At 35.3% G+C, this 21,331-nt stretch overlaps 1 protein-coding gene across 1 annotated transcript in view; it reads right to left on the bottom strand.

Moving 5' to 3' along the window:
- The window catches only part of LOC126975615 (protein turtle homolog A-like), a 151,581-nt gene that overhangs the window by 60,696 nt on the left and 69,554 nt on the right, over positions 1–21,331 (bottom strand). The window contains exons 2-3 of the mRNA XM_050823597.1: positions 16,717–16,911; positions 5,355–5,487 (exon numbers count right to left, since the gene is read on the bottom strand). Of these exons, the coding sequence (XP_050679554.1) occupies positions 5,355–5,487; positions 16,717–16,792 (209 nt within the window). The 5' untranslated portion in view covers positions 16,793–16,911. The remainder of the gene's footprint in view (positions 1–5,354; positions 5,488–16,716; positions 16,912–21,331) is intronic.

Consider the following 21,331-nt stretch of genomic DNA (forward strand, 5'->3'; position numbering starts at 1 on the left):
AGTAGGTCTGTGAATCGGCTACTATCTATTTTTCATCCCCCTAAATGCCACCCCATTTTTTTTTATTTTTTTTTTATTATGATTCAGCATTGAAAAATACATACAAATTTAAATTTTCGCCCTTCTACTATCCAAACCGATATAGGGTTTTAAGATGGCAATCGAATACAATAATTGTAGTACGATATATTTGGTAGGTCTGAGAATCGGTTGCATCAAAATTTTAATAATTGTTTTTATTTTAATATGTTATAAGGCAACACGACGTTTGACCCAGCAGCTAGTATAATATATTACTAGATTGTGCCCGCGACTTCGACTGGATGTGTTTTATATAAGTATACAAAAATAGCGTAGTTCTTTCAAAGTGCCTCAATTTATTTCGTACTAACGCGGATTGCAGACCAAGATCTAAGCTAAGTTAGTTTAGCTTAGCTCGCATAGCAGACGCAGTTTTATCCTTTGTCGTATGCACGGTTGTTTTGTAGCAAATATGGAGCAATTGATTGAAATTATTAAACAATATCCTGCACTATAAAAATAATAAATTTATGGAAAATAAAAGTGACGGAAATAAGTAAACGAAAAAGAAATACCAGACTGTAAAATTCAAATTCAAATATTTTTATTCAAAATAGGATGTGACATCACTTATTGTAAGTCAAAAAACTACCACCCATTCCATAATGAATGCCTCAGACCTGAGAAGAATGGGCGCAAACAAACTCAGCGGGCTTTTTTTTGTCATCGAATAAATATGTTTTCGAAGTAATATTGTACAATTAACTTATTATTTATTAGCCTATAGCCAGGCGGTCACTTCATTCCCAATCTGTGGTATCATTAAGAAAGTCATTTATGTTATAGTAACCCTTACCACACAAACGTGTATTAACGATTCTTTTGAATAACGTAATACTAATTGAACTTCGCAACTCTTTGTGTTCACGCCATTTAATTCTAGCTTAGCTTAGCATTGGTATGGCTAAGTTTTCGTCTGCAACCCGCTTAATATTAGGTATGTGGGTGGAAAGTGATATGAAAGTCCATTTTTACCCGTTACATTGGGCAATGTGTATGCAGCAGTTAAAGTGCATAATATTTCTTACAATCAATCAATGTGCTGTATAAACTCTTAAAACAAGATTCCAGAAAATGTTCAAAACAAAAGTATTATGATATTCAAAAGAATTGTTAAATAACGGTGTGGTAAAGATTACTATAACTGAAATTACTTTCTCAATCATACCACAGATTGGGACTGGAGTGACCGCCCTCACGCTATTAAATAATAAGTTTATTTGTATGATATTACTTTGTAAAACATATTTTTTGATAAAAAAAAAGCCCGCTGAGTTTGTTGCGCCTATTCTTCACAAGTCATTTATTTTGGAATGGGTGGTAGTTTTTGACTTTCAATAAGTGAGGTCACATCCTTACCTTACCTTACAGGCGACAATTGTGAATAAAACATTTTGAATTTGAATTTAAGTGAAACATCGGGATTGAAGTGATACATCGCACCAATTTTTTTTTAATTCAAGAACCGATGAGAATGCAATAATTTAAATAGTCTGTCCCATTTTTATTACCTTGGTATGTTTGTTTGTATGTGATGTATATATTTGAACGAAATTTTCCGATCTTTTCATGGAACTTTGCAAACTTATCAACGACCAGCGGCTTTATTATAATTTAAATAGTGGTTCCTATTATCCTCACCAAGATATTTAGGATTAGCTATTTTTATATACCCCTTAGTAGTGTCTTTGTGCCAAAGGCGCGTGTTTATCAATATTAAAGTGCTTACTAAAAAGTCGATTATTATCATTTTAAGATTAAAGGATTAATATAACAATAGATTTAAAACAAAAAATAAATATCTCGCATTAAAAAATATATCATTTTTGAAATACATTAAACAGCGATGCTCGCTTATTAATATAACATACATATTTTTGTTATTCGCATTATTCCTACTTTACACTAATTATTATTTATTTACGGCCGTTTTCAATAACCTTTCTACCCTTAGACTAACTTACGGATACATTTCTGTCACCGTTTAATGACGAGATCTTATCTATCCATAGTTATGTCCAATACAGTCACGGCCGTTCCTAATATACTACCTACAGATAGAGGTAAACTACTACCTTCTACTGTCCGTAATTAGCTGTCAATAATCTGAAGCTGTCCCAATATACCCGATTAGTCATTCTTTTCGCCTTATATTGGAACGCGTGAATTGCAATTTCCATACAAACTTTATATCGCTGGTAAGCTATACGTCATCCTATTGACAGACAGCGTGTACGGATAAGGTGAGTTACCGTCGATAAGTTTGTTGGGACAGAAAAGTCAACGTTAGTTACGATTTTATCTCAAGTAAGAGATAGACTGAATATTGGGAACGGTCGTAAGTCTAGTAAGTTAAACTAAGGATAGATAGGTTATTGAAAACGGCCGTTATTGATCAACTCCCTACCTCAATAAGGAATTTTGTCCTACAAAATATAATAACTTACCTCATAGCTTTATGTCAGCAGAAAAACATCTCGAACATATAAATCAAAACTTCGCGTGGCTAAAGCTAATACAACTAAAGTCCTAACACAAATGTTTGAAAGTAATTACAATAAAAAATAAAGCCCATTTTCGTTTGTACGTCGCAGGCTACGCTCAAATATTTACCAAAGAAAAACAAGGCTCTATTGGGTCTGTGTTACCGGAGCTGCAAAGGAAAACACCCCCTAAGCTGTTTGCTGCTTCAACACGGTGGCTTGCTTTCAGTGTCAGTATTTTGGACATTATCTGTGATTTAATGTACAAATAAGTATTACATTTTTAATACATTTTCCACGACGTACTTACAAGACCTTTTTTTTTGTTAAAGGAAACATAAGTGGCCATTTTTCCTTACAAACGTTTTCGACTCTTTCCTCCTTGGTTTTAACTTAATTTCTTAAAATTATTTTCAAATACGAACAGGACGTTCAGCTAATGGTAATTGATACGCTCTGCCCATTACAATGCAGTGCCGCTCAGGATTCTTAAAAACCCAAAAATTCTGAGCGGCACTACAATTGCGCTCGTCTCCTTGAGACATAAGATGTTAAGTCTCAATTGGCCAGTAACTTGAATAGCTACAGCGCCCTTCAGACTGAAACACAGTAATGTTTACACATTACTGTTTCACGGCAGAAATAGGCGCCGTTGTGGTACCCATAATCTAGCCGGCATCCTTTGCAAAGGAGCCTCTCACTGGTAATATTACATTTCACGGCTGGAAAACATATAGGAAAAATTTGATATATGTTCTTACAGGCGATACTTATTAGCCTTGCAACTAAGACGAAGAAATCTTTTACTATAATAACGAATTCCTACCTATAACTAAGGCCAACGAGACAAGATAAAGATTGTAAGCAAACGAAGCGATAAGGAGTTCAATTCGGCTGTTGCGACGAATCATTTTTGTAGACAGCGATTAGAATAGGCAATCGAAAATTTGTGTATTATTTATTCAAATAATATTTATTCAGTTTAATTTTTTGTTTAAAATCTATTATTTTATTTATTTACAGAAAGCGTCGCAAATATATCGGTCTCAGTAAGTAATACATCTTTGTGCCGTCTGGTGTTAATTTATTTTTATTTTTAGTAAATCTGAACTGCACACACTAATAATTTGTCTAAATTCGATTAAATCAATTGTATGAAAATACGCAATTATTTTTATACTTTTTAGTGTATATTTTATCTATTGTTTTGGAATAGTGTTTTTGAAGTCGGTTATTTTTCGTTAAAATTTTTAACGCGTATGCTGCAAAACTAAATCTATCAGCGAAGTGTTTTATTAATGGCCAGTTCATTTCTAGGCACGTATTCCAAATTGGGTCTTACGTGATGTTGATCCAATTCCGAAACGGATTTCACAGAACTAAAGCACACTCTCCCGGGATTATCCCACGTTTATATTTTGCTTTTAGTTAATTCAACTGTCCCGGGAGCATATTCGTGCATCTGTAGCGGGAACGTTTCCGTTAACGTAACATTTTCCTAGCTAATAATAATATGTTTCATTTATCTGAGAATAACTCGATACAACAGTGCAATCACAAGAGCGTTGCTCACAGCGAAAACAGTACGTGGATTTTAGTGGGAGGCTCCTTTGCACCGGATGCCGGCTGCCATATGGGTGCCACAACGGCGCCTATTTCTGATGTGAAGCAGTAATGTGTAAGCATTATTGTGTTAAGGTCTGAAGGGCGCCGTAGCTAGGGCTTCCAATCCCGCGAGATGCGGGATTACGGGCGCGGGATTTGCGGGACTGAAAAAAAGCTTGCATGCGATGCAAAATAGGATGATTTATTTTTATTATTCTTAATAACTCAAGTTATCAACTGTTAACGGGTGGAATACCACTCACAAGTGTGAAGCAGAAAGGGCATTTTCTGGCCAGGCAGTAGAGTAAAATACGCAGTAGTTGGCAGACGACAGTTTGGACATGTTGTATTTCCTTCGCAAACATTTTCAGTTAAAATTAAAAGCTGAAAAACTTAATACTTAAGTAATAATTTATCAGTTCAAAAATGAGTTTTTTTGGTTGATTTTTTTATTTTGCGTTGTGTATTTTTATAAAACGATTTGTTTTGTTTAGATTTGCTTTTTAGAAAGAAGTTTTTCCCAAAAAAAAAAACAGCATAATTTGATTGATCTCATTTTACTTAAAATATGTACGTAAATAACTATGGAGTTGATAAATTCATTGTTTTAAAATGTGCATATTTTCAATATGCGGGATCCCGCAAATATCGAGATCCCGCGGGATTGAAAATTCGTAGTCCCGCAAATGCCGAGATTGAATACAGGCCGCGGGATTGGAAGCCCTAGCCGTAGCTAGTGAAATTACTAGGCTAATGAAACTTGACATCTTATGTCTCAAGGTGACGAGCGCAATAGTTGTAGTGCCGCTCAGAATTTTCGGGTTTTTCAATAATCCTGAGCGGCACTGCATTGTAATTAATGGCAGGGCGTATCAATTACTAACAGCTGAGCGTGCTGCTCGTCTCGTCCCTTATTTTCTTATTATATTAAAAAAACATTTGGTCGACGAATGTCCTATGAATTCTCCCGCGACCGACTTGCTCAACCACACTTGCCTTATATATTTAATTTGTCATTTATTTCTTCACTCATTTGCTCGACGTGTCCAAACCATTTCAGCATTCCTCTCTCAATCCTTGTCACACCATCTTATTTCAGACCACAGCGCGCTCGTATTACCGCATTCGTAATTCTATCAATCAGTCTCGTAGTGGTTGTAACTATTTCCGGTTAAAATAACTTACGTATAGACTGGAGTCTGGTGGCCCTGCTTGTACCAGATGATCAGGGCGACGCTGTCATGTGGGAGGGCTGGTGTGACGTCACAGGGGAGCTCGGCCGCGCGACCCATCGCCGCGTGTACTGACTCGAACGATGCTGTTAACAAAGACAGAAGGGGTTGGTTATTTAAACGCACAAAATAAATCTAATATATCTCTATATTAAGGTTTCCACTTTGAACTACAATAATCACTAGCAATTAGGGCATAGTGCCTTAAAATTTACGGTAAGCAATGTCTACTCGAACTTAGCGCCCTGGCTTATACAGGGCACGACCGTCTACCGTGATGATGCTACCAACTGTTATTTGGCGTTAATGTAGTGCCAACTTACTTACACGAATACAAGTTAACTAAAGATTTGAATATTATAGTTATTTCTAATTATAGTGGTAATTATATAAAATAACATTACTAACACAGTAACGAGTCAGTTAAATAAATGTAATTATTAATTGGGATATACAGGCTGTCCGAGAAGTTGACGTCCAAAGCTAAAATTTGAAGGCATCATGGTGATGAGTATCCGAATCAACCCTATGTATGTTCTACGATTTTGCGTAGTTTGGGTAATTTTTTCACCTAATTGTGGTTTAGGACTTTTTTCTAATTTTTTTTAACACTTTTAGTTAATTTTATTGTTGATTATTATTAACAATGAATAGTTTAGACAATGCGGAACTAGTTTAGAATTGAGCCGTAAGTTCAAGATAACTTGCTCCAGCTAAATTCATGAAAATGTTCAAGGTATCAAAAAAAAAATAGGGGAAACTATGGCTTCTAACTATTTTTAAAAACTTCCCAGAACATTGGGCAATAAAATGAGCCAAATTCAAATTTTATCTTTGGATGTCAACTTCTCGGCCACCCTGTATACAGTTCATGACGTTGGTAGCGCTCGTTTACACATCAAGCTAACACAAAGAAATATTGATATGAAACCAAATTGCATTCTTGTAATCTTCTTAATTGATTTGATTTAAAAGAGTGGCCGTCAAGTTTCTTGTTGGTTATTTTGACATTATTGAACATCACCGTCTCGCAGCTTAACCAAATTCAAATATTTTTATTCTAAGTAGGATTTTAAATAGCTTATGAAAATATATAAGTACCTCAGACGTGAGAAGAACGGGCGCAAGAAACTCAGCGGACTCATTTTTTTATTAGTTTTAATTTTTTTTAATAGCCTGAGGGCGGTCGCTCCAGCAAAATGCGTGAAGAAGAAAGTCAATAAAGATTTATATATATACAAGCTGACCCTACAGACGTTGTTCTGTACATAATAATAAACAAAATATTCTTTTTTATCAATTTTTCATAACATCAAGAATTTTTCTTTACGTATACTCCTTGTTGTTATAATGAAATTGTTTCACAGCGGAACTGTCAAACCGTGCCTCAATAAATTCTCTCACATAAAATATGTCCATACAAAACAAATATTGGAAATTAAAATAATTATGGATCCCAAATCGAAATAAAAACTATCCTATCTCTCAAGTAGGACTAAACTGAAGGACACTCCATGAAGTAATCTCCATTTAAATCCGTTCATTATATATATATATATATATATATATATATAGATACTATTATCACTTATATATATATATATATACTACTATTATCATATATATATATATATAATGATAATAGTATCACATGAGTGTTTAATACCTAATTATCAACAGTTGCATACAAGACTTAATCTCTACACCGATACTATGAATCCTCTTTAAAAGATTCTGAAACAGCTTGATACTAACATTACAAAAGCCAGTCCTAGTAACCATAATGGATGATTCAAAGGGGTGTTATTATGAAAACAGATGATATAATGTTGTACTGAATTTCATTACAACACTCATTTGGACGATGTTATGGTTATTAGGACATTATGTGTGTTAATGCTGGCAATAAGCTAACTGTTTCAGAATCTTTAATAGAGGATTTAAAGCATGGGTGTAGATAAAAGCAAATATATCGTCCAACAATGGACTGACTAACTCAAAACCGGACAGTTTATTTTATTAATAATATTATTTAAATAAGTATTCATACTATAACTAAGAAGTTTAGGATTTTAATTAATTATAATATTTCTTTAATGAGTTGATGATTTACATAGAATCATAAATAATTATCCGATTCATAATTTAAATTTGGAATGCTTGTGACTTTATAACTAAAAAGTTGTTTTTAGACAATATTAACCAGTCAGCGATCTCTAATTTAAAAATACCTGTTTTTTTGAACTATGGAGGGTAGAGGCAAAGAGAATCATCTGTGTGTATGAGAAAGTGTCCGTCGAAATGGGTTAAATTAGGGTGTTGCTACAGTCGCATCAAGGTAAACCTTAAAAGAAGCGCCAAATATAAAATAATACTATATATCTCTCTAGCAGAAAACGTGTAGCTAGCTACACGTTTTCCCATAATAATTCGAAGAAATTAACATCTTGACTGTTACTTCTCAATATATTCTTGATAAAGTAATTTATGTTCACAGGCACGTGAATTTGCTAGAAACTGTCATAACCATAATGTTAACACCAGGAACAGACATAAACTTATGATGCGTACTACTCGGCTAAGTTGAGTTAGTAAGTCGTTTGTGGGGCGATGTATATGCTTTTACAACAAAATCCCAGAAAATGTTCAAAACAAAAGTATTACGTTATTCAAAAGAATTGTTTAAAAACCTAAACGTAAAGGTTACTATAATATAAATGACTTTCTTAATGATACCACAGATTGGGAATGGAGTGACCGCCCTGAGGCTATTAAATAATAAGTTTAATTTCATAATTCATATTTATTCGATGAAAAAAAAAAGCCCGCTGAGTTTGTTGCGCCCATTCTTCTCGGGTCTGAGGCATTCATTTTGGAATGGGTGGTAGTTTTTGACTTTCAATAAGTGATGTCACATCCTATTTTGAATAAAAATATTTGAATTTGAATAAATCTTTAAATGTATATTTACTTCATTATTTTGTACAACGTATTAATTGAAATTTTCAATAATTAACTACTTTGTCGACAATAATATAAAATTTTTAACTCGGCATACTTCAATATGGTTACAATTGATACTTTCACCATACTTCATACCATACCCTATGCCTACACCAGCGCCATTGTGGAAGTTTTTTAAACTGTTATTCACACCATAAGCACTTTTTCAATTTTTCTCCCTTAAGAGATGATTGTCGTTGCTTCTTTTATATTTATATTATGAACACAGTTTTGACAGATTTATTGCTTTGTTATTTTTATGATTTACTAGCCGACCCGACAGACGTTGTTCTGTTCATAATAAAAAAAAATTGCGGGTGGAATTTCGTAAAATCCGTTCTTAGCTAACCTCTACTCAGCGAAAGGAACATTCCTATCAAATTTCAAGTCTCTACGGCTTATGGTTCCAGAGATATCGTGATGAGTGACTATATACGTGGAAAACTATTTAGTTAATAATTAAACAAAAGCGTATTTCTAAGTGATAATCATACCCTTCAACTACCGGACCTTGTTTGTAGTAGGCAAGACGGTGCGGGGGATGGTCCTAGGTATCTCTTCAAACAATTTTTTTTATGAAAATAAGGGACGAGACGTGCATAACGTTTAGCTGATGGTAATCGATACTCCCTACCCATTACAATGCAGTGTCACTCGGGATTTTTGAAAATCCCAAAAATTCTGAGCGGCACTACAATAATTGCGCTCGTCACCTTGAGACATAACATGTTAAGTCTCATTCGTCCAGTAATTTCACTAGCTACGGCGCCCTTCAGACCGTAACACAGTAATACTTACACATTACTGTTTCACGGCAGAAATAGGGGGTTGTGGTACCCATAATCTAGCCAGTATGCTGTGCAAAGGAGCCTCCTACTGGTTAAAATTTATCTAACACCTGGGATCCAATAATCTCCCCTCAGGATTCTAAGGAAAAGGAAATCTTCAGGAAATACCCTAAAATTCTGAACGTCACTACTACGCTCGTCACCTCGAGACATAAGATGTCCGAAGGGTGCCGTAGGGTCACTCCTTTGAACAGTAATTTCACTAGGTACGGCTCCCTTCGGAGTTCGGACCGAAACACAATAATGTTTACACATTACTGCTTCACGGCAGAAATAGGCGCCGTTGTGGTCCCATAATCTAGCCGGCATCCTGTGCAAAGGAGCCTCCAACTGGTGAACTATATTGAATAACAGTGGTCTACCAATATCGGTATTACAGTAGTTAAAACCGAAAAGAATGCAGAGATTAAATTATTCCATAAAGAGTGTGACAGCATTAATCTCTTGGTTAACGCTTAAGCTCCTCTGTCCTCTGCGATTTAAATTTTAATTACATTTTTAAACCGTTCATAGAAATGTTTTATTCCCTTTGCGAATACTTAAGCGGAATCTCTAGACTTATAAATTTCTACTTTATCCCAATAGCAGTAAAGTCGACTTTTCCGTAAAGTCAGCTTTATAATTAGTCATGGATGTGTGAAAGACTTAGACAGAGCCGTTTTCGTATTACGTCACTTTTATATACTTAAAGTTATGACGTTATAACGTTTTTCTCACTGTAATTGAATCTTTAAACGTTATTTTCACTTTCACCTTCTGAAGCGTAAGCGTCTGATTTACTAGAAAATCTGTTTGAGACTGAAAATAAGGAATCTTAATTAAAAAGTCAAGTTGTTAATGAGTAATTAGAAAATAATTTTCTTTTTAGGTCACTTTACTATTAAGCGGATTTTTTTTAACTTCTTTTATTTAAGCGGGGGAAAACGATAGAGCGTATAATCTAAAGGTTTAAGTGATCACCGGCGTGCACGAGGTGTTGAAACAAATACAAATAAGTAATTGAATTTGAACAAAACTTATTATTAAAAAAAATAACAAAAAAACCACTAACTTCAAGAAAACTATTCCAAAACAATAGATATAATATGCACTGAAAAGTAAAAAAAGAATTGCGTATTTTTATACAATTCAATTAATCTAATTCTATTTACAATTATTGCCCCACCCTCGCTTCTCGCCTCGTCGCGTTAAGCGTGCGACACAAGCGCATCTCACCTACAACCTTCCTACAACTATGTATATAGTCAAAAATCAACCGTGGCTGACACCGACTCCAAAAATTTTGTTTTTTTGCTAAATTTTTTGTGAATCTTAACTACAATTACTAATATTTATTTGTCTAAATATGTGTAGATCTACAAAATTTTGCAATGAAGGTAAACGCATTGCAATTTGATTTCAGGCAGTTGGACATTCAGACAGAGATCGCCACATTGTATTTGACAACGACAATTACTTGACCATAACGACGTTACAGTAGGTGACTCAAATACTAATAATAGCATAAAAAAAGATTCCGCCAAGTATATTTAATTTGCTTCTAAGAATTGAAGAGTTCCTTTACTTTGCTAATAAAAAAATCCGACGAATTGAGAACCTCTTCCTTTTATGAAGTCGGTTAAAAAACACTGCCGCAAAAGATCACATTAAAAATACGATTAAAAAAGCAGAAAGCCAGGGTGATGTTAAATGAATACGAAAAATATTTGAAATACTTTTCATAGTTTTGCTGTTCACGCATTGTTAGATGTAGAAGTTCCCCCTAGATGTTTAAGTTGATAAAACCATTAAAGAACCTAGCTGATGCGATAACGCCGCGTTTATACTAGCATAAATTTGTAGTTCCATTATTTATCTGTCCAATAGTAATTTATAGTTGAAATAACATCAAAAGCGGCACTATTCTCACTACAAAACCCTTCTCGTGACTTTATAATGAAGTCTTTCAAGAACGTAACATAATGATGTGTCGACGAAATGTAAATTTAGCGCGAAAAATATTTCTATGAATTCTAATTAGCAAATTTAACAGAGCTTCGGTTTTTTGCAGACCGTCTTTTACATTTTTGAAGTTAAATAGACACTTCATTATAAGAGTGAATATTCACGATGCGCGCACACACCGACACTCCAATTCGACACCCTGCCGTTAAAAGGCATAAAAAGGCATTTATTTTCTCCAAATTGATTCCTTTGGAACTCTTTTTGATGTCAGTTCAAACTATGGCTGCCATTTTTTTAGGAATGAATATAGTAATTTTGGATTCTGTACTAAAAAAAATAGTATTTTTTTTTCTTACTGCTTTGATATTTTATTGATATTTTTTTATTTATAAGGAACCCTTCATAACCCTTCATAACTATCATTAAAATCTTATTTAAATTAATAATGAGGTTCCATTAACTATGTTTTTATTTGCTTTCATACTGGCTCTCTTGCGACTATGTTCATCACAGAAAATTAAAAAAAAATTATGGAAAAGGAGGACAAACGAGCGTACGGGTCACCTGGTGTTAAGTGATCACCGCCGCCCGTGAACAGTGAACAGTGAACACCAGATGAATCACAGGAGCGTTAACGGCCTTTAAGGAAGGTGTACACGCATTTTTTGGAGTTACCCACATGTCGTATCGTCCCGGAAACACCGAACAAGAAAGTTAGTTCCACAGCTCTGTAGTACGTGGAAGAAAGCTCCTTGAAAACCGTTCTGTGGAATACCGCTACACATCCAGATGGTGGGGATGATATCCTAATTTGTAGCGTATCAGGCGAAGGTGAGAGCAGTATTACATTTGTTTGCTATTTTATTTTTCTCGCAAACGTTGACGATATAACGTCATCTCTGAGCAAGGTTGGCATTTTCTATACCTAGATTAAAAAAATTCCCTTAAATCGATATTATTTCAACAAGTGAAATTTTATATATATTTTACAAAGAATGATATACTTTTATATAAGAAAGATTATTTGTAATAAAAGTAATAATAAATAAAGTAATGCACTTGGAAAGTTTCAAAATTATTAATACTGAGCAATTTGAAACAATTTTTAAAGCATTTTAAAACATTACAGTATATTAAAACGGTTTAAAAAGTTTTTCAACTGATTTTATATTATTACATATTAAAAGAATCTGGGTAACTCAGAACCAAGTCTCGCCTAAAGAAGTTTTACTTCAAAAGTAATTGAAAGGTTTAATAATATTTTCATTGGTTGTATTTAATACCTTTTTTATTACGATATTGTTCATTGTACAAACTTTAGCATGAGGGATAATTTTTAAGTATTTTTGTTTTGTTACTACAAAGAAGTATAATGTCTTGCGGGCGGTACTGTATAAGCAGGTACATACCCACACTTTTTATGAGGAAAGGGAGGAGACGAGAAATACAGATTGTAACTAAAGGAATATATATGGGAGTCCCAGGCCCAAGGGTGTCGTAAGAGGCGACTGAGGGCATTTACCAGTGGGACGATGCTTTGGACAGGATGCCAGTTAGATACTGGGTACCCCAACGAGGCGCCGTTGGGGTACCCAGGGTTTCTGTCTTGAAGCAGTAATGTATAAGCATTATTGTGTTTCGGTCTGAAGGGCATCGTAGCTAGTGAAATTACTGGGCCATTTGACTTAACATCTCATGTCTCAAGTTGACGAGCGCAATAATAGTGATGCTCAGAATTTTTGAGAATCCTGAGACTGCATTGTAATGGTCAGGACGTATAAATTGGCATCAGCTGAACGTCCTGCTCGTCTCATCCCTTATTGTCATTAAAGGCACGCACTGCCCAATTTTCCTTTTTATTAAATATATTATCAGTTAACTTTTGAGCTCGAGTTTTTGGAAATATTTTGATGAAAACTAGTGCTGTATCTTAATAAGTATTTTATCGACTTTTATCAAGCCCTGTAAGTGTAAGTCGGTGTTCACTTCTCCCAGACAATTTTAAATATAAAAAGAGCTCTTTGGAGTCTCTTTACGGTTCTTCTTAATTAACTTTCTGATGAGTTTTAACTTTAATTAGCTTTCCCGTAGTAATTGAAAAAGTATATTTAGTTTCAAAAGCCCTTACTTATATAAATAATGTTAATTAGATGTCGGCTCTGTCTAGACTTTTTTGTAAGAATTCGGAAATGATACAAAATAATTGAATGAAGAATAATTTCCTACTGTGATGATAGTATGAATCATTACTAAGCCCATAGAGTTAGAATAGACAGTGACAGCCTAAAAATGCGTAACCAATTTTGATTTGTTTTTTTTTTTTTTATGGAATAGGAGGACAAACGAGCGTACGGGTCACCTGTTGTTAAGTGATCACCGCCACCCACAATCTTTTGCAACACCAGAGGAATCACAGGAGCGTTGCCGGCCTTTCAGGAAGGTGTACGTGCTTTTTTTGAAGGTACCCATGTCGTATCGTCCCGGAAACACCGCACAAGGAAGTTCATTCCACAGCTTTGTATTACGTGGAAGAAAGCTCCTTGAATACCGCACTGTGGAGGACCGCCACACATCCAGATGGTGGGGATGATATCCTAACTTGTGGCGTGTCGTGCGAAGGTGGAATTCGGCGGCAGGAATCAGGTTAAACAGCTCTTCGGAACACTCCCCGTGATAAATGCGGTACAAGACAAATAAGGAAGCGACATCTCTACGCAACGCCAAGTGTTCCAGCCGTTCACAGAGCACTGGGTCCCGACAATTCGAGCAGCCCTACGTTGCAAGCGGTCAATGGTACGAGCTGATACTGGGGTACGCCAGACCCGAGATGACAGCTATACTCCATACGTGACCGGACCTGCGCTTTGTAGAGCGCTAGAATGTGGGCCGGCTTGAAGTATTGCCGTGCTCTACAACTGACATATTGAAATAATCACGTATCAGAAATAAATAAATTTAATGAAAACAATTGCAATGTAATAAATTTGAGGTTTTGCAGTCGCTAGTATTCAAACTTGAAATAAGCACATGCTTCTAACAGTTCCGTCGAAATTCAAGAGATGATGGTTCAAGAACATATCTCTAGTAAAATACCGGAGATAAACTGAATTCAGCGAAAGAAGGCCTTAAAATGAAACGAGAAACAGTCAAAGCTTCAAGGTAAGTAGCTGATTATATCTGAAATGATCCAATAATGAGACGGGTTCAGGATATATCAAGGCATGTCGCTTCATAAATCCTTTGTGCTAAATTATTCGCTTTCCGAGAAAATAACCCGAAACTAGGCTAATGTTTCTCAAGGAAACTTTGATATTTGAGATAGGATCGCACTTGTTAGAAGCAGTGTGAAATTGTAACCAGAAACATTAAGGGTATATTGTAGATTATTTGCAAGTATGCGAAACTTTTGCCAGAAGTCGTTTGAATTGAGTCACAGTTTATTTAAAAAGCGGTCAAGCGGGAAACGGGCAAGATAGGGAAAAGACTATTAATTTTTTTAATAAACAAAAGATGGCGCTTAAATAGTTATAAGGGAAATACCATTGACTGAGTGATTTTTCATGAGATATCTAAAACTATATTATGACTGATTTACTTAATATTTAATTATTTAACATATCACGATGTATGTAGACTCTCATTAAGAACAGATTTTGTGGAAGTTTTTAATAAAAATTTTATTTTCAATGACAATTTTCGAACCTTTTAGAAAAGCCTACGACTAAACCTACACCCGCCCATGCTAAGCTGCAACTGCTATGGTAACAGTTTTTACGGTAACCACTGATATATGGTAACCGTTATTATGGTATCCACTGATATATGGTAACCGTTTTTATGGTAACCACTGATATATGGTAAAAGTTTTTATGGTAACCACATATATTTTATAGTAACATTTTTAATAGTAACCACTGATATGGTAACCGTTTTGTGGTAACCGTTGACACGAGAGAATGCCTGTCGGTTCAGCTAGTACGTAACATTACGAGTATATTAACGTGTTATTTTTTGACCCAAATGTATATGAATTTAGATTTGAATTGTTTATTGCAAGAACGACTCACACACAATATTTTTTAAGGATATTTATAATTATTATTGTATATCAACAATACTAAAAATAAATAGCTTGATTGATTAAGAAATAAGCACGTATCAGACGAATGCTACGGCGGAATTTAAATGACAACATTTAGGCTCATCAAAGAAATTAGAAAAACGTTGAGAACGAATCGGGCCCAGAAACGAAATTAAAAACAGTCAAAGCGTTAAAATAAGCCGTCGATTTAATCTAGAATGATCCAATAACGAGACGGTCTCAAGATGTATATCAAGGCGTGTCGGCGCTTCAAAACTCCTTTGTGTTAAATTATTCGCTTTCCGAGAACCTTAATACTAGGCTAATATTCCTCAAGAAAACTTTTGATATTTGAGATAGGATCGTTTTTTTTACTTTGGATTTCTGCAAAATGGTTTCCAAAAGCGTGGATGGATAAAATATTATGAAACTAATCCTTGGGCTATCTATATATATCTATCTGGATGTGTGGCGTTCCATCACAGTGCGATTTTCAAGGAACCTTCTTCCACGTACAACCAAGCTACAGAATGAGGTTCCTTGTGCGGTGTTTCCAGGACGATACGACATGGGTAACTACAAAAAAAGCGCATACACCTTTCTAAAATACCAGCAACGCTCCTGTGATTCCTCTGGTGTTGCTAGAGAATGTGAGCTTCGGTGATGACTTAACATCAGGTGACCCGTACGCTCGTTTCTCAACCTCTTCCATATCTAATTGGTGTAATTAAACCTACACGCACGCGCTTCCAAACTAAAAAAATAAACAGAATTGATAAAATATAAAAAATGTACTTAGGCCTATCACAGACGACAGACTATATGCAGTAACGCATACGACGCGCAAAAAGTCTGACACACAAAGTATCCTCGTAGATCTGACAGACCGCGCCGTACAAAAAGTGCGCCAAAAAAATATAACGTTCGCGTCTACACGCGCTAACGCAGACGACGCTCACTTTAGTCTGTAGTCTGCACTTGCTAGTGATTGACCTGTATCGTGGCACTAAACATCGATGTATCGATGTTGATACAACAAAAATAGAAAACAGACCAGCACTGTATGATACATCTGTGGCAGAGTTTCATGACAGAAATTTTAATAGAAAATCGTGGGACGAATTGTGCAAATTTATTTGGATATAGTTTTAGAACTGAATGTTTATTATGAAATAGTCCCTTTAATAATCTTTCTGAAAGAATAGGATGAAGCCAAAATTCTCTATTTATTCTTCTTTTTTATATCTCAAGTACGAAATAATACACCGCAATCATTACAGTTCTGCCGACAAAATGACGGTTGTATGCGTTTAGTCTGTGTAATACTCGTATCTGCCAAATTATTCTCGCAATGCAGACTATTTGTGTGCCGCGGACTCAATAGCACAAAAAGTGTGTCGTCTGCGGTAGGCCTTATTAAATAAAACTAATTTACTTACATGACTCCTCAATGATCACATCCTGTCCCGCACTTCTCCGCAGCATCAGGACCACACACAGAAGAACACGAAACATGGCGATACACGCTAGTTTACATTTTAACCTAACTTAAAATTCACTTAACTAACTTAAATTCACTTTAATTCAAAACTACGTGGCAAGATCGTTCGATTGTTCATTTCAAGTTGTGGTACCTGAAAAGAAAAATGTAATTAGAATTCATTTTATAATCATAATTTCAATCAATTTTCTTTAAAATATTGACTGGACTGACCATCTCTGGGTCCAGATCTTACAGAACAAAAATTAAACATGAAAAATCATATATTTTACACAAATATTAAAACACCAAAAAAAAATTAACAATTGATAAACATAAAAAAAATATTTTCGAAATGTATGTGTTTATTGTTGGAATCAAGCATATTATTATAAAATTGCTGATTACTGTCAATATGACAGCATTTGGTGTTTATTCTCAAGTGATGAGAATACCTTGAAATAATTGAATACCCTTTGATTCAACTTAATATATGATTCCAGAAAGGCTTCATGGTTTCGGCCTTAGATAAAGATATGACCACAACACGAACGACGAACAGCCGACTCTAAAAAACTATTTATTCCAAAATAAATAAATATGCAAAACAAAATTAAAAAGATAATTGCGTAGTTTTCAACAACTTAATAACCATCTTACTTTTTTTTTACTTATTAATATGTAGGTCCGATCTATGTGCTTACCACGCAAGAAGGTATTAACCACTTTAACTCTGACTCTACACATACCAGGCTCGAGTAAAAAAGAAGGATCTACTTACCAAGTTTCAACAGCATAGTTCTTATAGTTTCGGAAAAAAGTAGCTGTGACTTACGGCAGGACAGACAGACAGACATGACGAATCTATAAAGGTTCCGTTTTTTGCCATTTGGCTACCAAACCCAAAACGTCGAATTGAGAATCTCCTCCTTTATTGAGGTCGGTTAAAAATACAATTTTGACGATGGCTTCCAACCCGACCAGTATTACGATAAATTTCAGCAGCGAAAGTTTAAATTGACATGTTGTTTGTTGAAAGTTGCAATTTGGAAGCCAATTTTCCGTTTCTGTTCTACAATGAACTTTTAAATTGTGAGGTAGTCGGAATACCTTTGTTTTGGTAGCTACGACGTCACAAAGGTAATTATATTCAAAAGGCCTTTCTACTTACATTAAGGATTGGTCTCCGCTGCGCTCCAAATAATACCGCACGACCTAAGAATAATAGCTTTTTGCGGCACCTAATAAATGCTTGTGTGCGTGGCATCTTGACACTCAATGGCATCTTTCAAATTTTGTAACATACGCTTCGTGTTATTTTATATTGAAATTAATGAAATACAAAACACTTACTGATGATATGTGATCCCAGTGTCTTTCTTATATCTTGTAATATTATATTTAAAAAGTTTTACTACGCAACCCGGCATTTTAATTTCGATTATTAGCAAAGTTTAAGAGAACATGTGGCACGTCACACAAGTCGTTCGAGACTGGCTCGAGTACGCCCACTCGGGCGTAGTATTAGCTGCCGCACTTTGCGACTACGCCTGCGGTATCAAGTTGGATTGCAGTTAATCTAATCCTTTGTATTTTTAGGATAATGGGGCAAAATTGCGTCATTGCGTAAGTTTTTTTATGGAAGAGGTGGACCAACAAGCAGAATGCTAAGTGATCACCGCAGACCATACTCGACAAGCATCGAATAAATATATGTCATAATTCGAAAACCGAGAACAAATTGGTACGTGGCGGGCGAGGATCGAACAGTGGACTCCGTGGTGAGAGTCAACGGTTCAACTATTGTGCTACTGGCGCTTTTAAGTAATTTAATTAAATTAAATTGAAATTAATAATTTAATTAAATTGGCAGTTGTAAAGACTGCCGATAGATGTGAAATATTAGAACTGTATTAAAATTTGAAATATGATAGTGTTTAAAACAATTAAATTATTAATTTCAATTTATTTTTTTAAACTTATTTTCAATAATATATCAATTAAACAAAAACATTATTTCAACAATGCGCAGTATAATATATACACATTGAACTTCTCACTAAATCCATTTAATTTCACTTATAAGATATACACAGCACAATACGTCAGCTGTATAGCTACAGATATACTGCTATAAGCAATTCGGTTACGTGAACTCACGAGATTACACCCATCTAAAAAGTGTCTAAGTCAGGGGCGTGCATATCATATAGGCAATAAGGCAGTGCCTACCTCCTTATGAACCTAAGTAAATATAGCACTAGTGTTAAAGTTAAATTAGTTCAATTTTGTTCCGTTAATATTTTATCTTCTATTGAACACCCACTTATAAATTTCATACTAAAAACCTACTGTAAGCAGACTTTTTGCAAAGCTCAACTACGAGTAGTTAGATCCACAGTGCCTACCTCGCTAGAAAACCAAATCACGCCGCTGGTCTAAGTATATACATTATATTAATTTTTTAGTTATTCATTTATCGCGTGCACCAGTCATAAGCATGTCGCTGACGCGAACCCATGAAATTTTCCTTTACCAAAAAGTACCCAACGCGGCTAAAGAAGTTTTCATTTCAAGATTGCATTTGTTATTTTGTAAATATGACGTATATGTTTTTTTCCGTGACACAAATAAAATTGATTTTGCTCGAACGCGGGTGTAATGTTATCACTGGAACTGCATGTATTTTTGCTATAAGCCGTTAACAAATTAAAGCTTTTTTAAAGTGGCCATTGTGAGAATTAATTGGGTATCAGAGCTCGTGTGCCAGTACACTTAATTGGCAGCAATTACTGAGTTAGCATCAAGATGTTCGCCTCTTTTATGTCTTTGTACTCCGCTAATGTTTCAAGCGCTTTTGTGAAAACTTCAGAACATAAAACGAGGCTAATCCCGGCGATTTAAATGTTAGAACGTGTTTGTGATATTTATTTTTTTATAGAAAAGGACAAATAAGCGTACGAGTCACTTGTTGTTAAGTGATAACCGCCGCCAACATTCTCTTGCAACACCAGATTAATCACAGGAGCGTTGCCGGCCTTTTTTGAAGGTACCCATATCGTATAGCAACTCGGAAGAAAGCTCATTTCACAGCTTTGTAGTAGGTGGAAAAAACTTCCTTGAAAATCGCACTGTGGAGATTCCGCGATCATCTGGAGTGCAAAGCCAAGTTGGGCGTCATGAAATAGAGCACGGCAATACTTCAAGCCGGCCCATATTCTAGCGCTCTACAAAGCGCAGGTCCGGCCACATATGGAGTATTGCTGTCATCTCTGGTCTGGCATGCCACAGTATCAGCTCGATCCATTGGACCACGTGCAACGCAGAGCAACTCGAATTGTCGGGTACCCAGTGCTCTGAGAACGACTCTCGTTCACTTGGCGTTGCGTAGAGACGTCACTTCATTGTGTGTCATCTACCGCATTTGTCTGTTTCACCTGATTCCTGCCGCTGTATTCCAACTTCGCCCGACACGCTACAAATTAGGATATAGTCCTTTGAGCTTTCATCCACGTACAACAAAGCTGTGGAATGAAGTTCCTTGTGCGGTGTTTCCGGGACGATACGACATGGGTACCTTCAAAAAAAGCGCGGACACCTTCCTTAAAGGCCAGCAACGCTCCTGTGATTTCTCTGGTGTTGCAAGAGAATGTGGGCGGCGGTGATCACTTAACACCAGGTGACCCGGACACTCGTTTGTCCTCCTCTTCAATAAAATAAAATAAATAGATTATAAATCAACAGAAAAACCTAACAGTTATATATGCAATAATGTATTCTATTTCTTAGCAAGATTTGAATAGCCTTATGAATATTCAGTCTGACAATAGGCCTCGAATATTCCATTGCATTGTAGTAACTATGTCTCACAGAACTATTCATTCGGAATGGGTCAGTCCCATATATGTATCCAAAGTTGAAAATACTAAGAACCTTGGCCTGCTTTCGGTACAGTTGAAGAATATCTGAAGAAACTACAATATGTCGTGCAAAATGACTAATAGACATAAGATATTGTGCATTTGAAAAACTTTTATAAAGCCTCAATGTGTTTTATTTGTTTGATTTTACAATGAACTGTATATTTGTATAGATTCGCAGTTCGTTAGATGAAGCCATAATTGCTACAGTTATTTCTAAATTTTGTATCAAATCTAAATAATTTAGAATAGAATAGACAAAATTTTCGATCCATGCGTCACTCGAACTGCTGGCTCGGTTTGACATTGTTTATAACTCACAAAGTAAAAACGAGGCAATTAGTGAGTTATACAATATTTGCACAATCAAATATACACGAATTAGTGTAAAAACTTAGATTAAGCATTGGTCTGTGCTGCGCTCCAACTAGATACCGTACTAACTAAAATCAATAACTTTTTAGATAACAAATAATCAATTTGATTGTGAAAAAATTACATCGCAATTCATAAAATGAAAACTACTGGGCCAAACTATGTGAAATTTTTATGGGACCAAATGGTCTATTCCGCATCTAACTATAGAAGAATCTCGTAAATCGGTTCATAAGTCTAAGCTCAATCGGTGTACACACATAAAAAAAGTACCAGTAC

This window comes from Leptidea sinapis, chromosome 2 (assembly GCF_905404315.1).
Source record: "Leptidea sinapis chromosome 2, ilLepSina1.1, whole genome shotgun sequence".
NCBI classification, from domain to species: domain Eukaryota; kingdom Metazoa; phylum Arthropoda; class Insecta; order Lepidoptera; family Pieridae; genus Leptidea; species Leptidea sinapis.